The sequence below is a fragment of the Entelurus aequoreus genome, linkage group LG12, assembly GCF_033978785.1.
Source record: "Entelurus aequoreus isolate RoL-2023_Sb linkage group LG12, RoL_Eaeq_v1.1, whole genome shotgun sequence".
NCBI classification, from domain to species: domain Eukaryota; kingdom Metazoa; phylum Chordata; class Actinopteri; order Syngnathiformes; family Syngnathidae; genus Entelurus; species Entelurus aequoreus.
The window spans coordinates 47,494,685-47,518,822 of record NC_084742.1 but is presented as its reverse complement, the minus strand read 5'-3'; the positions used below and the strand labels follow the sequence as shown (position 1 = coordinate 47,518,822).

Sequence of the window (24,138 nt, the reverse complement as noted above, 5' to 3'; positions counted from 1 at the left end):
CACATCTGAAAACAGTTTAGCTCGTTACAGAAGCTACAAAACTGACCTTCCTTTAAGCAGATTGAGTTTCTGGAGCATCACATTTGTGGGGTCAATTAAACGCTCAAAATGGCCAGAAAAAGAGAACTTTCATCTGAAACTCGACAGTCTATTCTTGTTCTTAGAAATGAAGGCTATTCCACAAAATTGTTTGGGTGACCCCAAACTTTTGAACGGTAGTGTACCGTATATATGTATATACATTCTTCTCTTCACAGTTAGCCATTTCAAGACACAATAGTTGTAATGATACATGAGTCATATATGCTGCTGTGCCTCAAATATGGGTTGATTTTTTTTACTCAAAAACTTGAAAATTATGCTTCTTCTTCGCATTTTGCAGTACTACGATGCATAAGACTTGACTCTCTTCAAAGACTTTAAATATCTTCATCTGCTCCTCTTTTTATAAAAGACCACATTATGACAATATGTATTGTGAACATATATTGTATCTGTTTTGCATTTGTCTGTGCTGTTTTGCATTTGTCTGTGCTGTGACAATTGTGATTTTTTCGAGGAAGTTACTTTACAAGAGTCTTCTAAACCTTTCCTGCACATACATTTTATTTTTACATTGTATATCACTTGTTTTGTTTGGGTCTGTGTCCAAGTAAAGAAAAACAAATCCATAGTCATGACAGTGCGTGATATGCTGCTACATATCCCGAATATTAACATTGCACTGCTGCAAAGTCATTGCTAAACACGTAGGCGACTGTAAAGGCAGAATTATCTGGCAGATGGCTTCTAGGATGAAAAGTTCAACTCTAGAAAGGTCACAGATTAGCGCTGACAAGAGATGCCCACCTGTTGCTGCCCTTTCACTTCGCAACCCCTTCGTATCACTTCCCAACAAACTGAAAAATACATGTTTAGTATGTGGGGTTTTTTTTTGCTTTTGAAACGAAATCAGAATTTAAGATCTAAGAATGTGTCCAAATGCTTTACCTGCTGTGCTTTTTCCATTTCCAGTTGCAGATGGATGCCTTTTCTAATTTTAGCAGATTAACCGTAATCCAAGAGAAACGTGATCTAGCTTGTGTTTGTAATCGTCACCCGCACGCGTTTAAGCCCTTTTTGTCTTGTCACGTACGCCTAAAGCTAAAGCTTAAGGCTATAACCCTTACATAGCCTAATTTGTTAGAAAACAAACCAATGTCAGTCACAGGTAGTTAGATTGGACTGTGCCGGAACCGGAAGCAATAATTACATCATTTTAGTCTTCTTGTAAAGAGTGGACTGAACCATTTGTGAAACTGATTTCATCCCCTCTGCAGGTTTTTACTTATTTTGATAAACTTAGACAAACTTTATTGATCCACAAGGGCAATTGTTCCACACAGTAGCTCCTTTTCAAAGGATGGAAAGGATAATGCAGGTATTAAGTAGACTAAAAATGTACCATAGCAGCAATATAAAATATAACATATATATAATATTTACATATTATATATACAGTATATAATATATACTAATATATTATATTATTATTATTTTATATATTATATTTGTATATTATTACTATAAGGACTGTCAAAGTTAATGCGTTAATAATAACTTCCTTTAAAAGAGGAACTGCACTTTTTTTGGAATTTTGTATATGGTTTACAAACTCTTAAACATAATTTTTTTTAAACGCTTGGTAAATGCGGCTAATGAGTGTCAGCTTGTAGCCTTCAAAGCCCTCGAAAACAACTTCAAAACCCTCCATTAACATTTTGTATACACACTTAATGTATATTTATAATGTAGTAACAGACACATTCTTAACAATATGTAATATGTTTTATATACACACTGCAAGTATATATATAATATAGTAACAGACAACGTTCATAACAAAATGTCATATGTTTTATATGCACACTGCAAGTATATATATAATGTAGTAACATACACCTTCATAAATATATGTAATATGTAAAATATTTACTGTATTTTGATCATTTTAATAATTTTTTTCAGCGATTTGATTTGCGTTTCCATTGCAGAGTACTTCCGACTTCTGGCAACAAATGTGTGTTTCTACTTCTGGAAACAAAGGCAAGTGTTTCTAATCATGGCAGATTAGGCAACAGACAACAAAGACGACTATTTTTTGGACAAGTGAGCATTCACAACCTTATTCCTTTTGAAGATGAATATACGAAGGATGAACTGCTGCTTCTCGAAGCGAGCACAAAGGAAGAGTGAGACATCGGAGCAGACTGAAACCGAGAGAGTGAAGCTGCAAAATGTGGAATGTGAAGCCAAGCTATTTCAACATAAATGGAGTGCTCACCCAAATAAACCAGCTGGACCATCGAGTGAGTCACACTTTATATTGAACATCATACATTCAGCACGTCATGCGTGTATCATGCCAGACATCATACACTGTTTGGCTAGCTGTGTACAAACAAAACATGAAGTGTGAGATACTTTACAGATACTGTAATACGATTGTTCATGTTTACCACTCAGTACCGATTGGCGTGCTATCGCATTGTGTTGTGCATTACAAACTCAAACGCTTTTTGTGTTGTCGTAGAAGCTAGCTAGTTTCTCGCCATAGTTAGCTTTTACGGCTAAAACCGAAGCATGCCGATGTGTTAACCTAACCCTAACCTAACCTATCCCATAACCCCAAAGGGTCGTTGGGGCACCACAGACGATCTGTTGACCAGCTCTCTCCATCCCTCTCTGTCCTCAGCAGCTCTCATTGCCTCGGTGAGTTTCAGGTGAGTCCATTCTCCGATGTTATCTTCCCATCTTTTCTTTTGTCTCCCTCGTCTCCTGCCACCTTGTACGGTGCCTTGCAGGATTGTTTTTGCAAGGCCTGAGGATCTGGTGATGTGTCCGTACCACCTCAGTTTCCGCTTTATGACCGTGGTGAGCAGGTCATCATGTGGGCCGATGGCTTGGCTGATCTTTTGCCGGACTTCTTCGTTTGTGACATGTTGGGTGTAGGAGATACCCATGAGTCTTCTGTAGCATCTCATCTCCATGTTCTGAATTCTTTTCTGCAGCTCTGCTGTAAGGGTCCATGTTTCACAGGCGTAAAAGAAGATCGACATTACAAGTGAGCGCTGTAATCTCACCTTTGATGCCAGACTGATGTTTGTGTCTTTCCATATGGGTTTGAGTTTTGCCAGGGCAGCAGTTGTTTGAGCACTTCTGGCAAGGACTTCCCGTTTGGATCCTTCATCGGACACGATTGCACCGAGGTACTTGAAGCTTGACACCGTGTCCAGTGCCTGTCCATTGACTTTGATGTCTGAGCGGATGCCATTTTTGTTGTTGGTCATCATTTTGGTCTTTTCAGCATGGATTTCCATTCCGTAGGCTCGGGAGGTTGTATCAAGCCTTTCAACTAGACTGGCGAGTTCTCTTTCTTCTCCAGCTAGCCCATCGATATCATCTGCAAAACGGAGTTTGGTGATTGGTCTGCCTCCAATGCTGACAGTTCCTTCATGATCTGCTAGGGCATCCGTCATGATACGCTCCAGAAAGATGTTGAAGAGAATGGGAGAGAGAAGGCATCCTTGGCGCACTCCAATTGTTGTCCTGAACCAGTCTCCGATAGCGCCGTTGTAGAGAACTGCGCTGGTAGCTTTATTGTACAGATGTTGAATGACTCTGACAAGGTTAGGACTGATGTTGTATTTCCTCATGGTTGCCCACAGTGCAGCATGCCATACCCGGTCAAAGGCTTTCTTAAAGACTACATGGTAAAGGTGTTGTTGATGCTGCAGGTGTCTCTCACAAATGATTCTCAAGTTGAAAATCTGTTCTGTGCCGATGTGTTAGTACGCTACAAAAAGAGTTTCTCAGTGTTTGCTCTTAAAAAAACAATGTTGCTACAGTTTGGTTATTACACAGGTTACGGAACATAAATGAAGTGATTTAGAGGTAGAATTAATTGCTCCCATTAGCAGCATTGCTAGCCCCCAAGAACGAGCCATTTTTTACATGTTAGAATGCAAAAAAAAACCAAACCCTTTTGTCTTCTTGTCTCTCATAATGATTGTGAACGATAATTCCAGTGCAGTTCCCCTTTAACAGCGATCAGTTTTTTTAATGTGCGATCAACACACATGCGTTCGGACTCCTTTTTCACCCGCGGCCCATTCCGTAGCATGGGGAAATGTGATGGCGTTCAGTTACTTTTGAGCCACAAGCTGGAAAATAGTGAGCAGAAATGGACAAAGAAAGGGAAATCTCAGATCCAAAGCCATGGCAAGTTGTTCTCCTGACAAGACAGGGCTATTCGGTGTAAGGTGAGCTTAGCGGGGGCTCCATGGAAATGTGACCTTTTTTATATTTTATTGGCACTTCTACCAACTCCAGCCGTCAACTCTACCATATTTTTCACTGGCCTCTCGTGTGCAGCTTCTTTTTTGTGGATTGCGCCTGTAAGTTCCACGATGTCTGGCCGAGGGAAATCCGACAAGCCAGTCCGCTCCGTCTCCGGATCCAGATATAATGGAAGCATCGGTTGTGAACTCTGGCTTTTTTGAGAGGATAAGTCGGAAGATGGACAAAATGCGAGCCGACGTCCTCGACAATCTTAAATCCTCTGTCAGTGGAGAGATAGCGGCTGTTATGGAACCATTTGAGATCAATCTCTAGTCCCATCATGAGCCTGGAGCTCGCTGCTAATGACAATGCGCAAACCGAATTACGTATTAGCATCAACAAGCTAACTGCCACCGTGGATCTCGTCTCTAAAACATGTGATGATCTGTAGAATCATGTCCAAGTAGTGGGCTTCCCTGAGGTCTGTGGGAGCCCCTGTCCAACTGAGTTCACACGGCTGAAATTTGACGTCAAGCCAATGCTGGACCGTGCTCACCGGACCCTCTGCGCTAGGCTAAGATAGCGAACCTCCTCGGCTGCTGGTTGTGCGAGTGAATTTATTTCAAGTCCGGAACCAGTTTCTACAAATATGGGCAAGAGGATTAAATTTGCTGCGGTGAAGTGAAAACTTCTCTTTCCGGCGACGTTGCGGATCACTTTATCCAACGGACAGACGCCCAGGTTTTAATAATCCAACAAAGGAAGTGGACGAAACTATATATATATATATATATATATATATATATATATATATATATATATATATATATATATATATATATATATATATATATATATATATATATATACATATATATATATGTATGTGTGGGGAAAAAATCACAAGACTATTTCATCTCTACAGGCCTGTTTCATGAGGGATTTCCTCAATCCTCAGGAGATTTCTCCTGAGGATTGAGGAAATCCCTCATGAAACAGGCCTGTAGAGATGAAATAGTCTTGTGATTTTTTCCCCACACATACATATTACGCTCTACCACGGTATCGAGCACTATTTTTTGGATAATCTAATTAAGACATATATATATATATATATATATATATATATATATATATATATATATATATATATATATATATATATATATATATATATATATATATATATATATAATATAATATAACTCGCTGGAATAAAAAAGACAATATAACATATATCCATAAACGTGGACGCATGTGAAAAGTGCAATATATTTATCTGTACAGTAATCTATTTATTTATTTATATATATTTATATATATTTATTTATTGTATATATATATATATATATATATATATATATATATATATTATTTATATATATATTTATTTATTTATATATGTACCTAATTGCTTTTTTATCCTGCACTACCATGAGCTTATGTAACGAAATTTCGTTCTTATCTGTGCTGTAAAGTTCACATTTGGAATGACAATAAAAAGGAAGTCTAAGTCTATAAATACCAGAAGCGTGATATACCTTGCCTTTCTTTCTTTATAGTAAGCTGCAATTAAACGGCATTTTTTCATCTTATTCTAACCTATACCATAGTGCAATTTGTGTAGAACAGGTGTGATGCTGGTTGTTTTTTTTTGTTGGGGGGGGGGGGGGGGTGCTGCCCTGCTTAGAGAGATGCTTCAGCAAGAGCTTTGTGTTGGGGACTACTGTTTTGTTTTTCTTTTCTTTGCATCACTCAAGATTATTTTCTTAGTTTTACCACAGACTTGCATTTTTGTATACTGTTTATTTGATGTTTGCATATATTTGCAACCTAATCTAACAGCGACGTCTGACGGGTGTGGCATTAGGTTTACCAGTTTTAAAGGTATTAATAATCCAGTAAAACAAAGTCATATATTAAATCATCTTCGTCATATGGGCGCCCAGGTAATCTTGCAGGAGACTCATCTTAAACCTTCTGACCACTTAGGCTGAGGACATGACGAATAGGACAGACTTACCACTCTTAATTTTGGGGCAAATCAAGGGGAGCTGCTTTTTTGGAACAAAAATCTGTTGCAACACTCGAATAGTATTTCTGATTCCCGATTGTCACAAGCCAGATCTCCAACACCCCAGTAGCCCTCGTTAATGTGACAATGACACCTTTTTCAAACGTCTTTTTCTGAATTTCCCTGACTTGTCAATGTGTTTAATACGAGGAGGAGACTTTAACTGTTGGCTCGACCCCCACCTTGATCGTTCATCCCCAAAAACTGGCCCACCTTCAAGAGCCGCTAAGGTAATTCAGTCTTTTATGGAGAAATACTCCGTTTCAGATGTCTGGCGTTTTTTTAATCCCGCAATACTCCTTCTTCCCTAAAGGTTATCATACTTTCACCCACATTGACTACTTTCTAGTTGATAATTACTTTCATTTATATTCATATGCAAATATGATGCAATTGTTATCTATAAATAAATGATAAATGGGTTATACTTGTATAGTGCTTTTCTACCTTCAAGGTACTCAAAGCACTTTGACAGTATTTCCACATTCACCCATTCACACACACATTCACACACTGATGGCGGGAGCTGCCATGCAAGGCGCTAACCAGCAGCCATCAGGAGCAAGGGTGAAGTGTCTTGCCCAAGGACACAACGGACATGACTTGGATGGTAGAAGGTGGGGATTGAACCCCAGTAACCAGCAACACTCCGATTGCTGGCACAGCCACTCTACCAACTTCGCCACGCCATCTCTGATCATGCTCCAATTTCAATGGATTTACTCTTTAAAAACCTGACAATCACAGGTGCACCATGGCGTCTAAATAGGATTACTTTTAAATGAGGACTTTTATTTATTTTGCGTGAAATAGATTTTTTTTGTGCTCTTGAACAAGACTCCCAGTATGTTGCGCTGAAGGCATACATTAGGAGGGAGATAATATCCTATACAAATTATAAGAGAAAACTCAGGAACTATAAATATACTAGTTTGACACAACGCATATCCCTCTCTGTTAGATCATTTGTACTCCACCTCTCAAAACCCAGACACTTATAGGGAAAGGCTCTCTCTAAAGGCAAAACTTGATGTCCTTACGACAGACTGTGTTACTGAACAAATGCTCCGTTCAAGATCTCCGTTTTATGAAAATGCCATTAAAGCTTGTAAACTATCAGCTAATCAACTACACCAGATATCAGCATCCCATTATATTCCGCAGATTCAATCCGATTCAGCTGTAGTTAAGATGATTTTGAGATCAATAATGTATTCAAGAATTTCTGTGTCCCTCTACTCATCTTCTCATTGTTCTACTCCTGAGCTTGATAATTTGTTGCCAATCTGGGGGATGCCCTTAGTTGATCAGTCCGCCGCGGTAGAGTTAGAGAGACCAATTACTGTTGCGGAATTAAATGTTGCAGCGTTATCATTACAAAACTAAAAATCCCCGGGACCCGATGGCTATCCTCCCGAATTTTTCAAAACATGTTGGTAAAAGCTAGATCCCCAATCATTGGACATGTACAATGAATTGCTTGTATCTGGCCGCCTCCCGCAAACGCTCAACCAAGCTTAATTTTCCCTTTGTCGTCCACTAAATGTGGACTTTAAATTATTATCCAAACTGCTGGCTTCACGTCTGAATACTATTCTTCCTTCTATTATGAATGCGGATCAAACTGGGTTCAATCGGAATAGGCACTTCTTTTCTAATCTTTGACGTCTTTGCAATATATTGTATGATGTGCCTGCTCTTAAGAAGAGGCAGTTATATCTATGGATGCTGAAAAGGCATTAGATCGAGTGGAGTGGAATTATCTGTTTTATGTGGAGAGATTCAGCTTTAGTAACAGTTTTATTTCATGGATTAAGCTCCTATATGCAAAACCCAAAACCAGTGAAGTTGGCTCGTTGTGTAAATCATGAATAAAAACAGAATACAATGATTTGCAAATCCTTTTCAACCTATATTCAGTTTAAATAGACTTCAAAGACAAGATATTTAACGTTCGATCTGGAAAACTGTTATTTTTTTGCAAATATTAGCTCATTTGGAATGTGATGCATGCAACATGTTTAAAAAAAGCTGGCACAAGTGGCAAAAAAGACTGAGAAAGTTGAGGAATACTCATCAAACACTTATTTGGAACATCCCACACGTAAACAGGCTAATTGGGAACAGGTGGGTGCCATGATTGGGTATAAAAGCATCTTCCATGAAATGCTCAGTCATACACAAACAAGGATGGAGCGATGGTCACCACTTTGTGAACAAATGCGTGAACAAATTGTCAAACAGTTTAAGTACAATATTTCTCAACAAGCTATTATTACAGGGAATTTCGGGATTCCACCATCTACGGTCTTTAATATCATCCAAAGGTTCAGAGAATCTGGAGAAATTACTGCACGTAAGCGATGATATTACGGAGCTTCGATCCCTCAGGCATCAAAAAGCGACATCAGTGTGTAAAGGAAATCACTTCAGAAAACCACTGTCAGTAACTACAGTTCGTCGCAACATCTGTAAGTGCAAGTTAAAACTCTACTTTGCAAAGCGAAAGTCATTTATCAACAACACCCAGAAACGCAGCCGGCTTCGCTGGGCCCGAGCTCATCTAAGATGGACTGATGCAAAGCGGAAAAGAGTTCTGTGTCTACAATTCAAATTGTTTTTGGAACATGTGGACATCGTGTCCTCCGGACCAAAGAGGAAAAGAACCATCCGGACTGTTATAGGCGCAAAATTCAAAAGCCAGCATCTGTGATGGTATGGTGGTGTATTAGTGCCCAAGGCATGGGTAACTTACACATCTGTGAAGGCACCATTAATGCTAAACGGTACATACAGGTTTTGGAGCAACATATGTTGCCATCTAAGCAACGTCTTTTTCATGGACGCCCCTGCTTATTTCAGCAAGACAATGCCAAGCCATGTGTTACAACAGCGTGGCTTCATAGTAAAAGAGTGCGGGTACTAGACTGGCCTGCCTGTAGTCCAGACCTGTCTACAATTGAAAATGTGTGGCGCATTACGAAGCGTAAAACACAACAACGGAGACCCCGGACTGTTGAACAACTTAAGCTGTACATCAAGCAAGAATGGGAAAGAATTCCACCTAAAAATCTTCAACAATTGGTCTCCTTAGTTCCCAAATGTCTACTGAGTTTTGTTAAAAGGAAAGGCCATGTAACACAGTGGTAAAAATGCCCCCTTGCCAACTTGTTGCAATGTGTTGCTGCCATTAAATTCTATGTTAATGATTATTTGCAAAAAAAAAAAAAGTTGTTTCTCAGTTCGAACATTAAATATCTTGTCTTTGCAGTCTATTCAATTGAATATAAGTTGAAAAGGATTTGCAAATCATTGTATTCTGTTTTTATTTACGATTTACACAAGGTGCCAACTTCACTGGTTTTGTGTTTTGTAGATCATAAATCATGCTTCTCACCTGGAAAGAAGATGGCTGAGAATGTAATCCGTCATTTTTCATCTAAATGGGAATATATGAACATCCTGGCAGGCGCCATTCGAATGTCAGCAGACATTGCATGGTAAGTGATGTTTTATTATGTTTGTTGGCTCTCATGAAGTCTGCAGTGAGTAATAATCAGTGATGTAGTTGAAAAAAAAGCAATCGTGATGCGTTTTTGAAATTAATGCGCTGCGTACGCTTAAAATGATCAAAATACGTAAAAATAAATGTTATTATAAATGTGCCCATTACTACGTTACATACAGTATATACTTACATTATGTATATAAAACCTAATGGTTTATAAGCAGAATTGTAAGCAGACTTTTATCGAATTTAGTTAATATTTAGAATGCATTAAAAAAATATAACATCCATCGTCATGTCTCTCACAATGATTGTGAACGATAGGTAAAATAAAAAAATAAAAAAACTGCCATTGCCCTTTAATACTTTGTCTTTGGTATTTGGCAAAAAGATTAAGCCAAATTCTGTAAGTGGACGATTTGGGCTAGCACCTCAGTCGTCTACTCTTAGCAAATCTAAAAATAATCTTGTAGCATTCACTACTTTGTTGGCGAGAAGACTCATTGTGTTAAATGGGAAGGCAACAGCGCCTCATGCCACACCCGCTGGATTAAAGATGTTCTGTATTTTCTCAAAATGGATCAATTTAGGCTGACAATGAACGGTTGTTGTGTGAAAATTCAGGAAGTATGGGGTGGTTTCCTAAAATATGTAAAAGAGGCTGATCTCTAATTTAACCCCGATTAAAAAGTAATTGAAAGATAGATAATTGATGAGCCTTTTGTCTAATTTTGTGTGTCTCTGCACCGTGTTGGGGACATTTAGGAGTGCAGTTGTCTGTGGCTCGGTGTCAATATTTGCCTGACGCATGTTTTTTTTTCCTAGTTAATTTTACATACAATTTCTGTGGGTCACTTGTTTGGGGGAGAAAAAAAATAATTTGACATGCGTTTGATGGTATTTCTGAACTGTAATTGCCAAAAATCCAAGAAACAAATGCTAAAAAAAAAAAGCCAAGACCATTTTATCTTTGATCGCCGTGAGACGACATAATTGGAGCGAACGCTCCAATTCTCTGTTGTATAGAGAGAGAGAGCTTCATGTCCGTGTTTATGTTACAGTTGAGTGCATTGAAAAATAGAAAATGAAGATTGTTACTCTAACTGCTGTAGTAAGATGGAATAAAAGCTCAGCAAAAAAAATATGGTAGAGAAAAAAGTCTAGAGTCACTTTTATTGGAGACCTCCGTCAAAAAAATGTCAAGACACCTCTTGTCATTCCAATCACACACTTCTGGCTTCACAATAATAGTGCGTCGCATCCAGTTTACCACCATAACAAAATGAAAAATTGTTTTACATTACGATCATGCTTTGTCAAAGATGGTTTGAAATGTAATCTGTAATATCCATCCCATCCATTTTCTACCGCTTGTCCTTTTTGGGGTCGCGGGGGGTGTAATCTGTAATATTTCTAACTAAATAAATGTTTTCTGGCATATTGAAATGCAGTGTATATTCTTTTACAACATGTTCTGATTGATAGTCCTCAATTAAGGAATGTTTAGCAGGTTGAATATTACATTTTATTAATAAATAGAGAAGGTTCAAACATTGTCATGCAGAAATATGAAGACCAGTAACTTGTAGAACATGTAATGTACAGAATATCAGAAGCATTTATTCAGGTAGAAATATCCGAGACTACATTCCCAAATATCTTTGACAATCAAAGCATGAATTTAACAATCCACATTTTGTGTTATTATTGCGAGAAACTGGTATCTAAACATGGCAGTGTAGCTCCTCCTCTGAATGCAAGTGCTCCTACAGCAGGAATACAAATGATGTATTCCTATAAAGTACAAGAGCTAGCAAGACACCAATGTTTTTTTCTAATTCTCATTAAAAGCTGTTTATGTCCTTTTTATGTTGGGCTGTTTAAAAAAGCATGTTTACATGCATTTCATTAAAAGCAAATTACTTGTCCAGTTATGGTGATAAAACTTTATAATTATCTGTCTAGGGTATATGTATTAATGACGAAGAATTATATTGATCTGTGATTAATCGTGATTCATTTTGAGTTAAATTGTCACGGCGCGGACTCGAACCTGCATTTCCTCGGCAGCTGGAGCTGCCGGCATCTCCGCTGGCAGCGCGCTCAGACACACTCCTGCTCGCGCTGAGCGCAGCACGCCCACGCAGCAACAAGCCTGCAGACAATCACTAATCAGCGCACCTGGACCTGATGAGAGGGAGCGGCATAAAGACCAGCGGACCCGAGGAACCTTTGCCAGAACGTCGCTCATCTTCCCAGTAAGCATCACGTCTGGCATTCCCTCCCCTCTGCTTTGCTCGCCTTCTCTTTGGTCTCTCCGTGTCTCCCTTGTTCATGTTCCTTGTGTCTCCTGCATCCGTGATTGTGTTTTGCCTCTCGATAACCATCCGGATTCCTGACTGCCTTCCTCGATCCCTGCTCGGACACGGACTACGCTGCCTCGCTCCTACCCTCGACCCCTTGCCTGTTTACGGACTGCTTCTTCGCCTTGCCCCCCCCCCCCCCCCCCTTGATTCGACGAAGGATACATCCAACACTCACAGACAACAACCCCTGGTAACATTTACACTATTATTTATACACATAGCCTACACCCATTCACTTAGGGTAGCATACACATGCCATGTAATCATCAAAGGTTTAAATAAACCTTGTAAACCGCAGTTCTGCCTTGGTTGCGCCTCCTTACCTTCTCTGTACATAACATAAATATGAACAAACAGCAATTAATCTCAATTAAATATTTTATTTGTTTGACAACCCTAATTTTGGATTTAAAATTGGCAAAAACTATCTTTAAATAGAGGCACAGCAGCATATCATAAACTGCCAAGACTAGTCTATTTTAATACTGCAAACTGCAATGATAATGAAGCTTATTTGCATGCATGGTGTCCATATTTTTCTGAAAATGTTTCTGTTAAAATTGTATTTAAAAATACAGTCCTTTTTGAGAAACACTGCAGCATATCAAGTACTGTTGTATCTCGGGACTATTCCAATTGTTAAGAAAAACAAAGAAGAAGCAGAAAAAACGTTTCTTTTTTGCGAATGTTTGCACATTTTCATGAAAAACAAGTGAATCCTGATTTGGACAATACCTGCTACAAGTCATCACTAGTCATATAGCAGAATGTTTTTTAAAAGAAATGTGTGTGTCTTATCATGGAAGCAAAGAAAATATTGATTTGCAAAAACAAAAAAGAAAATAGATTCATAAACAAAAATAGAGGGTCGGATATTTAAAAAAAAAAAAGAATGGCGAACAAAACTATTTTGTTGTATATATATATATATATATATATATATATATATATATATATATATATATATATATATATATATATATATATATATATATATATATATATATATATATATATATATATATATATATATATATACTTGTTTTGTTTACATTTAAAAAAGATTCTCATGAAAACATATTTTTTCATTCACAATTTTGTATAAGTTTCATTAAGTTTTAATTGCAAATAAATAATTTTTTGGGTTGAAAATCAGCTTCAATCTTGTGGGCGAGGCCCGCTCTCAGCAATATGTTAGAAGTCTTGTATGATGACGAGACGACTGATTACTTCCGCTCTCACAAGATGAGGAGAGTATTGTCCCTTCTATGTTTTGTACTTTGAATCAAATTAGAGTTACCCAGGATCTCTTCTTTGATTTCTCTTTATCCAGGATACATTTGAAGATTACGTCATAGTATGCAATACAGTGAAACCTCAAATTACGATCAGCTCATTAAACAAACTTTAGAATTGACAAACCACAGGCCGAATATAAAAATGCTTTGTTGTACGAAGCTTGTGTCTGTGTACGAACGTTTCATCCAACCATTGTGTGTCTGCACTGCAGCCATTTTGTGCCAGGCAGCACATCCATTGTGGGTGGCTGATCGTTATATGGTGCGCACTACTGATGCAGTGCTGCTGTAAGCTACTTTGTGTGCTTTTTAGGTGTTATACTTTTTTATAGCATTTTTCTAGTTTTGCTAGTTTAAAATGAGTGCAAATAAAGCAATTAAATAATAATAAATGGGTTATACTTGTATAGCGCTTTTCTACCTTCAAGGTACTCAAAGCGCTTTGACAGTATTTCCACATTCACCCATTCACACACACATGGCGGGAGCTGCCATGCAAGGCGCTAACCAGCAGCCATCAGGAGCAAGGGTGAAGTGTCTTGCCCAAGGACACAACGGACGTAACTAGGATGGTAGAAGGTGGGGATTGAACCCCAGTAACCAGCAACCCTCCGATTGCTGGCCCGGCCACTCTACCAACTTCGCCATGCCGCTAATGTGAAACATTTAGGAAGTATCCACAGCGTTGTCGAGACTGCCTCCTCCTCCCCTTTTTTTTGGTTGCACTGTAAGAAAGTTAACCAACAGGGCAAAGTGTAATTTATTTAAACTCTGCCCACTTTCTTTCGCTATTGGACGCATATTTCCTGGGTCTCACGGACCACATCCAGATGATTCCCCTGGAGACTCTGAAAAAAGCTTGACGACGACCCTCATCGCCCTCGCGGTGTGCATTGAGCGTCGTCTCAGCGTCCAAGAGGAGGATCGGCTTCTGCAGCAGTAGGAGCACATCTGCCTACCAACAATCGACTTCTGCACCTGAGCCAAGGTTATTATCGTTGACAAAAACGGAAAAAAAAAAACGGTGAAAACTAGAATTGAAAAAACATATTTGTTAACTGAAATATATAAAAACTATAATTAAAAGAAAACTACTTAAACTAACTGAAACTGTCTTGTGTGTTTACAAAACTAACTAAAACGTCCTGAAATTATAGATAGCATTCCCTTCGTTTCATCAACAAATGATGCGTAGTTCTGCAATGAATATATTACCGTATTTTCCGGACTATAAGGCGCACTTAAAACCCTTTTTTTTCCTCAAAATTTCACAGCGCGCCTTATAACCCGGTGCGCCTAATGCACAGAATAATTCTGCTTTTGCTTACCGACCTCGAAGCAATTTTATTTGGTACATGGTGTAATGATAAGTGTGACCAGTAGATGGCAGTCAAACATAATATATACGTGTAGACTGCACTATGATGACAATATGACTCAAGTAAACAACACCAACATTTTATATGTTCCATTGAAAATATAGAACATTACACACGGCGCTCAAATCTATCAAAAATGTTTTAGTACGACTTTGGTAAGCTATGAAGCCGCACCGCTTGATGTGCTTCAACATACAAGTATTATTATGGTGTGTGTATAAGGTAAGACATATTAGCTGGGGTTTTGTTTCGCAATATTATGCAAAAGCAACTTTTCTTACCTTCCGGTACCTGCTGATCTGTATTCGGGATCTGCATAAATCAAGTCGATAAGCTTCTTCTTGTTACGGGACATTCATCCTCCGCTGTTGCCATTTCTAATACAAAGTAGTGTAAAGTTTTTACTTATATCTGTCAGTAAACTCGCCATGAAAGCGCTAAAACATACCGGTGTAGTGAGTTTACATTATTCACCCAAGGAGAGTTCCGGTCAGATGTTTTTTCACGGGACACATTTCCGGTGTTGTTGTTTCCGGATTAGGAGATGCTGCTCTGTTATTGATTTAAGTAAAGTCTGAATGTCATTAAAACAGTTAGCTCCATCTTTTGACACTTCTTCCACCCCCGTCCTTGCACGCTACACCGCTACAACAAAGATGACGAGGGGAAGAAGTTGCCGAACGTGAGCCACGTAAATAAGACTGCCCACAAAATGGCGCATCCAGAAGCGACTGTCAGATAGCAACTTGAAGATGATCTGTAAAACATAATTTATGCAACACTTTCACCAAAGAACCACCATTCCATGTTATGTAGACCACAAGGAAGTGTTTTCAATTTAGAAAAAAAATAATAATAATATGACTCCTTTAATGCGCATAATAATCCGGTGCGCCCTATGGTCCGGAAAATACGGTATCTTATTTATACAGTATTCAACTCTGTATGTATTGTCTCCAAATAGCCTACAATAAAAGAATACATACGTACACTTGCTGTTTCATAATATTGAGTGACTCATTTTAATTGCCAGTTCTTTCTTAAATAAACAAATAAAGTTCACTGGCTGTTTTATTTGCAATTTGTATATATAATTTAATGACACCTAGATGACAAATTCTTTAGGAAATTTTACCTGAATAAATATATATTTTTTTGTCTATGTGAGATTAATGCAGTGTCATATACAGTGCTGTATGTATATATATATACATATATATATATATATTGCATAAATAGACAACTTTCTCTCCATCCATCTTGCACTGTCAAGACTTAATAAGTTCAAACTACTAAAAAGGAAACAAATTTGTAAGTTAGCATGGAGAATGGTTCGTGGAGAATGATGCAGGGTGTCACCGTGAATAGTAAATTCACATGTCACAAAATACCTGTTAGCTTGCTAGCTAATGACAGATAGGGTCATACTGGAGGGTTAGGGTCTACTCACCCTGACGCAATGAGGGCCCGGGACTGTGCCATGGCGATACGCTGTAATGCTGGTCGACTCAAACCTGCCAGGCTGGACCGAGGTGGCACAGGGGCGGAGCCGGATGATAAAGACAACGGCCCTAGGACGCGGGCGGAAGGTGAAGGCGTACAGGTGGAGATGAGAGGCTGGCCTGAGGCAGCGGTGGAGGAGGGTGGCGGAGGCAAGGGGGGAAGCGGCGGAGGGGGTAGAGTCGGGGGTGGGGGGCGATAGGAGTTAAGGGACATGGCAGCGGTGGCTGAGCCCAACAGGGACAAAGAGTGAGCAAATCCTCCGCCCATGCCAAGACTTCCGAGACCACTACCACCCGCCATACCACCCACTACACTGGGGCCACCTGTTGCTCCAACCATGGACGTCCTGTGTGGGGACCGCGAAAGGGACGGCAACCGTGGTAGGGTCAGGGAGTAGGGTAGGTGGCTGCTAAGTTTGGGACTGGGCGGTTTAGTCTGTGGGGCTGGTCTCCGCCCTAGAGTTTGAGCATTTGACACGGTACCCGCTTTAACACTCAAGAGAAGCATGCATTGCTGACAGGCACAGGGCGGCCCCAAGGAGGTGATCGCTGAAGCAGGGAGTGCCCCACTGGGGTAGGCGCTCCCGTTCCCTGTGCCCGCACTGCCCATCCTGATGCCCACGCTCCCTCCGGGTACATCCACCCCCATTGGTCCTCCACTCTGATGCACAGACCCCCACAAGTGGTGCGATTTCGGTAGGGGCCCAGACACTAACGGGTATGCCAGATCGGAGCGGCGCTGGATCCGCCTGCAGCGTTGCGTCTGTTCGTTGATTTGGGTCATGCTTCCGAAGTCGATGAGGTAGCAGAAACCCAGCGGCGCCAGGTCCAGCCAGGGTTGGTGGCGGTCACGTGCTGCCTGTATCGCGATCCCCACCTCTGTGTCGTACGCCGTCCAGCTACCCACGTCGTTTTCCCACTCCCACAGCCAACCCTGACCGGGAGCCGACGTTGGGTCATAGAAGCTCCGTCGTACCGGTCGGAGAGTACCTGAGGAAAAACAGAAGTTATATTACAAGTCCTGTCCTTGTAACTCTGCCTAGTGGGCGTGGCTTGCAGATACCACATTTTCATTGGCCTACAGAAAACATAACGGTATTTTAAACACCATGGTATTGCGGTTTTCTAAGTCTTCACAATGTTGCATGTGATGGTATCAAACTAGGGTTGTACAGTATACTGGTACTAGTATAGTACCGCAATAGTAATAAATCATATTCGGTACTATACCACCTCTAAAAAGTACCCCCGGCCCCACCATTGCTGGTTTTACGAGCAGAGGAGCATGTTCGGCAACGCACAATCACGGAGTACTTACAAGCAGACATAGTGTGTAGACAGAAAAGGGAGAATGGACGCATTTTGGCTTAAAAACTAAAGATAAAGGTGAAGCTATAACACTGAAACGCCCTCAGGAAGAGGTGCTTTAAAACATGGCTAGCTAGCTAGCGGCTAACGTCCAGCCGCAGTCTGCGGTGTTTTGGCTTCTTCTAAATGACTAATCCTCGCCTCCATGGCGACAAATAAAGTATGTTTTTTTACAAGTATCATCCCTGCAGGACAAGGAATAGCTAAACATGCTTAACTACACACCGTAGCTCACCGGCATCACAATATAAACAATGCCATGGGTGGATCTACACCTAACATCCACTGTAATGATACCAAGTACAAGAGTGTATCTAGTCGATACTACTATGATCACATTGATATTTTAGCATCACAAAATCTTTTTTCATTTTTTTAAAATTTGTATTATGCTTATAAACTTTGAATATGACCAATGTATGATCCTGTAACGACTTGGTATCGGATTGATACCCAAATTTGTGGCATCATCCAAAACTAATGTAAAGCATCCAAACAACAGAAGAATAAGTAACTATTACATTTTAACAGAAGTGTAGATAGAACATGTTGAAACGGAAAATAACAAGATATTAACAGTAAATAAACAAGTATATTAATAATTCATTTTCTACCACTTGTCCTTAATAATTTTGACAAAATAATAGAATGTAAAATGACACAATATGTTACTGCATATGTCAGCAGTCAAATTAGGAGCCTTCGTTTGCTTACTTACTAATAAAAGAAAAGTTGTCTCGTATGTTCACTATTTCATTTAAGGACAAAATTGCAATAAGAAACATATGTTTAATGTACTGCAAGATTTGTTGTTAAAATAAAGCCAATAATGCCATTTTTTGTGGTCCCCTTTATTTAGAAAAGTATTGAAAAGTATCGAAATACATTTTGGTACCGGTACCAAAATATTTGTATCGGGACAACAGTATATCAAACAATAACTTGGTGTGTATTTTTTCCTCTGGTGCTTTTGCGGTGGCCGGGTCTGAAAAGGAACTACTTCTCCCAGAATACTCTGCCCAGCACGGGATCGGCAAGGTGGGGGCTTGGAACGTTTCCTAGATAAAAGGAATCATTTTTTTAGACATTAACGGGAAATAAGAGCAAACTGAAAGCTACTTGATGAATCCTCAATTCATCCATCCAATTTCTACCGCTTGTCTCTCTTGATGTCGCAAAGGGGGCAGGAGCCTATCTCAGCTGCACTCGGGCGGAAGGCAGGGTACACCCTGGACAAGTCGCCACTTTATAAACCGTCAGTTATTTACATGATTAAAAGTTAAATTGTTCGTAAAATTTTCTGAGAAACAGCATCTTCTAAACTGATGTAAAAATGTCCACTGCGGAGGACAGTGCTTGTCAGAAGGTAAAAGTTGAAAGACACTAAACTGTACATTATTGTTTCACACTTGTTACACTGGATGTTGACATTGTTACTTTAAAGACACCTAAACTGTAAATAGTTTTTTTTTTAAATACTTGCTTGAAACAATGGATGTTCTAGAGTTCTGTCGAATTTTGCAGCTTCCTCGAAAAAAGCTAGCAGTGGCGTAAAACGGTGATTAAAACAAAAATGTAAGCTAGCATTGCTTGCGTCAAAGTGAACTTCCTCACGGTATCATTGTCTATATGCTTGCTGGTCAGAAGATGCAATGAAAAAAACATACTTTAAAACCACTGCTAACTAGTACACGAGGCACACGCGGCAGCTGTTTCGATGAGTATTTTGCTCGAGGCAAATAATTGAAATATTTGCGGTTGTGCGCATTCGCACGAACACTCAGTAGCGTTGGGCAGCAGACATCGATGGGTAGCAGTTACCGACAGACTATTCTCTGCACTTAAAATATTTGTTTATTGCAATAAATATGACTAGAACATTCGAGCATCATGTTTGTGTTCAATTACAGCAAGTGTTTTGACCCTAAACTTGACTGCCACTTTATTTGACACACTATGGCATTTTTAAGTCTTCTTTGGGACATACAGTACACCACAATAATAAAGTACTGTGGCCTTAATACCGTGATAATATCGTATAGTGAGATGTTGATCCAGTTACATACCTACATTATAGCAGTGTTTCCCACACATTCATTTATTTGTGGCAAAGATTTTTTAATTTTTTATTTTTTTTTTGTCCTGTCCAGCTTCTCAGGCAAATCATATAGTTGATGTAGATGCCCATATCGGCTGTTTAGATTTACTTTACAAAAGAGAAGTGTAGGATCAAGATTTTTGGAGCTCTTTGTTCAGTGGATCAGATGTTTGATGAAGCTTTGTGTCTATCTACCACCACTACTGTTTTCTGTTTATTTGTTACTGACTGTGGCAGGACACCTCTGCCTCTGTTTCACTTTATGTTGCTGGTAAATAATATGGTTGTAGTAGTAGGTTAAAGTTACATTATTTAGTATGCACTAATTAAAGGGGCAGAGCTTTAAGAGACATTTTAGCTTTCATATTTTTATAAGATATATTTTTTGTAAGAACCACAATTAATAAATATATTTCAGTGAATAACTTATTGTTCAAATCTGTATATAAATATGTACATAAAGTGTTGTAATTATATTGTAAAATGGATGGATGGATGGATGGATGGATGGATGGATGGACGTTTAAAACAAAACTGTTATTATTAATTAGTAAGTATACATTTTTTGAGCCTTTTTAGAGAAAATCATATCATTGTAGTAAATTATGCAAATTACTCGATGATGTCATGGTGACCACGCCCATAGCCACGCCCATAGCCCCTCCCCCACCGCCACAGGTATCTTGGCAGTTTATGGGAAACACTGTATAGTGATATTACAGTTTTACTGTATGCTCTTCTTTCTTGTAATTGTTGAACATTATAAAGCCTGCCTAGCAACAAGTGACCAGTAGAGTGAAAATGTGAAGAAATTTAACATATCTTCTTTTTTGGTCTGACTAGCTACAAAATTCCAAATTGTGATTGGTTGACGTTTTCTCTCTTATTAGTAAGTCTGAACTTTTGTATAGGACTGCTTACTGCAAAACATCCAATTAAAAATCTGTGGGGTAGAGCTGCAACAATTAATAGATTGATTCGATTAGAAAAAAAAGCTTTGATTTATATTCCATTGCTTCGATTAATCTTTTAATGAGTAACTAATAAAAATGGATAAAATCAAGATCGCATGGAGCGCCGGGAACTTTAAATAGGTAGACATAGTTTCGGGGGGGCTGTGATCTGTCTGGTGGCGAACAGTATAGAGTAGTCTCCATTTTTTATATTTATTTTGATTAATGCACAAATGTTAAAATTGCAATTTCAATGTTTATGGTGTACATCTATTAGGAAAAAAGTTGTAATAAATTGTTACGGAAAGCAGAAACATTTTTGTTTATTCCAACTTTTTACCCTAAACTACGCATTGACCAACAAAATCTGTTTTATTCGATTACTCAATCAATTGAACAAACTAATCGATAGATTACTCAATTACTAAAATGATCCATAGCTGCAGTCCTACTGTGGGGTGACCTAAAGGGAGGCTGCGCACGAGAAGTGCCCTCGCCATCTGACACGTTTGGAGCACACCTGCAAGGACGACTGGGCAAGTAAAATGCATTATAACAGGGGTCCCATTGGGTTAAAACAATTTGGCCGTGGGCCGGACTGTATTCATGTATTCACATATACATTATATATATATATATGTATATATAAATATATATATATATATATATATATATATATATATATATATATATATATATATATATATATATATATATATATATATATATATATATATATATATATATATATATATATATATATATATATATATATATATATATATATATATAGATAGATAGATAGATAGATAGATAGATAGATAGATAGATGGATAGATAGATAGATAGATAGATAGATAGATAGATAGATAGATAGATAGATAGATAGATAGATAGATAGATACACACGTGTATATATATATATATATATATACATATATATATGTATATATATATATATATATATATATATATATATATATATATATATATATATATATATATATATATATATATATATATATATATATATGTATATATATATATATATATTAGGGCTGCAACAACTAATCGATCAAAATTATAAAAATAGTTGGTGATTAATTTAGTCATCGATTCGTTGGATCTATGCTATGCGCATGCGCAGAGGCATTTTTTTTATTTTGTTTTTATTTATTTTTTATAAACCTTTATTTATAAACTGCAATATGTACAAACAGCTGAGAAACAATAATCAAAATAAATATGGTGCCAGTATGCTGTTTTTTTTCCAATAAAATACTGGAAAGGATAGAAATGTAGTTTGTCTCTTTTATCCGATTATTAATCAATTAATCGAAGTAATAATCGACAGATTAATCGATTATCAAATTAATCGTTAGTAGCAGCCCTAGTATATATATATATATATATATATGTATATATATATATATATATATATATATATATATATACATACATATATATATATACATACAGATATGTGTGTATATACATATATATGTATGTATGTGTATATATATATATATATATATATACATATATATATATATATATATATATATATATATATATATATATATATATATATATATATATATATATATATATATATATATATATATATATATATATATATATATATATATATATATATATATATATATATATATATATATATATATATATATATATTCCTCGTGCACTAATGGACTGAAAGAGCGCGCACTTACCGATGACGTCACGTTATCGATGGGAAAATGCTTTTTTAGACAATATGATTTGCCTGAGCGGCTAGGAGACACTAGAAAATTGATTAGAAAGGACAGATTTGTAAAAAAAAAAAATTACAAAAACTTTGGACCTCCCGCGGGCCGGATTTTGGACGCTGGCGTAATTTGGGGACACCTGCATTATAATAAATCAATTAGAACTATTGAATTGAAATAAATACACCTATCTTATTGCACATTTTTGTACTTATTTTATATTTGAATGCAACCTACTAATATTTAATACATTTTAAGCGCTCCTGCAAAGAAATAACAATAAAAAATGAAAATGTATACATTTAAAATAATGCATAAATAATTTGAGTGTATTGTCTTGCATCTCTGGTTGCTGCCTATAGAAACAAACAAGGTTTGTATTGGTCAAACAAACTTGTCCATTGATGCATATTTTTAAGAGGTAAAACAACAGTTTTAGGGAGGATTGTGATTTTGCATGAGCAAAACCTGACTAGTATTTCCAAACAGGGGCGTGTTCAGTGCACTAAGTGTGCATCTATTGTGACTGTGCATGTAATGACACTGGCTTACAATGAAAACGACTGCACAAAACGACGTCATTTGGTTTTTACAGCCCCTTTCAAAAAAGCTGAGCAATAATAACAACACCGCGGTGTCTTTTTACCTGTGTCTTGGCGGAACTGGTGCATGGACTGCAAATCGATAATGTAGGGCGAGAGGCGAGAGTCCACTTGGCCGAGGACGACCACACTAGCACACCGAGGGTCGCTCCGGATGACCGCCTCGATGTGGTGACACACGGCCGGACTGTATGGCCGCCAGCGGCCGTGCTCGTTCAGCCATTCCCAGACGACCACGGCGGAGGCTAGTAGCATCCTCCTGCAATGATGGCGGCGGCATAATAATAACAAAAAAAAACGTCGCTCAATGCAAAAGCCATCAACATGGCGGTGATTGGTAATAATAATAGTGGTTATTATAATTTCAGATAGCACAGAGTTGCTTGTGCTGCATCCATCTTGCAATCATGTTGTTATTAACATATTTTGAGGCAAATCTTCCATGTTTGTAGTTCTGGTGTGTTTTGGGTTGTTTTGCCTACGAAAATAGCCAATCCAAACCCTTCCTTGTTCTAGCCAATCAAAAAGATGCTCTCATAAACGTATGTGACTTAAAACTCTTAGAAAACATTGACTGCTTGCATTATGTAACATAATAGTAGCATTTGGAGATGCCGGGGATTGAACCCGGGACCTCATACATGCGAAGCACGCGCTCTACCACTGAGCTACATCCCCATAAGCCTGTTTCCTTCCAATATTGCAAACATGAAGAAAGTACAATACGCATACTTGCCAACCTTGAGACCTCCGATACCGGGAGGTGACACTACCGTTCAAAAGTTTGGGGTCACGCAATTTCTCGCATGGAACAGCCTTCATTTCTAAGAACAAGAATAGACTGTCGAGTTTCAGATGAAAGTTCTCTTTTTCTGGCCATTTTGAGCGTTTAATTGACCCC

The 24,138-nt window shown here is 38.2% G+C and overlaps 1 protein-coding gene and 1 non-coding gene across 2 annotated transcripts in view; both read right to left on the bottom strand.

Moving 5' to 3' along the window:
* dtx4a (deltex 4, E3 ubiquitin ligase a) overlaps positions 1-23,664 on the bottom strand; it is a 38,121-nt gene extending 14,457 nt beyond the window's left edge. The window contains exons 1-2 of the mRNA XM_062066150.1: positions 23,282-23,664; positions 16,396-17,437 (exon numbers count right to left, since the gene is read on the bottom strand). Of these exons, the coding sequence (XP_061922134.1) occupies positions 16,396-17,437; positions 23,282-23,492 (1,253 nt within the window). The 5' untranslated portion in view covers positions 23,493-23,664. The remainder of the gene's footprint in view (positions 1-16,395; positions 17,438-23,281) is intronic.
* Positions 23,665-23,843: 179 nt separating this feature from the next.
* trnaa-cgc (transfer RNA alanine (anticodon CGC)) lies at positions 23,844-23,915 on the bottom strand. Its single transcript has one exon. It is a non-coding gene; the product is annotated as a tRNA-Ala (tRNA).
* Between the last annotated feature and the right edge of the window lie 223 nt (positions 23,916-24,138).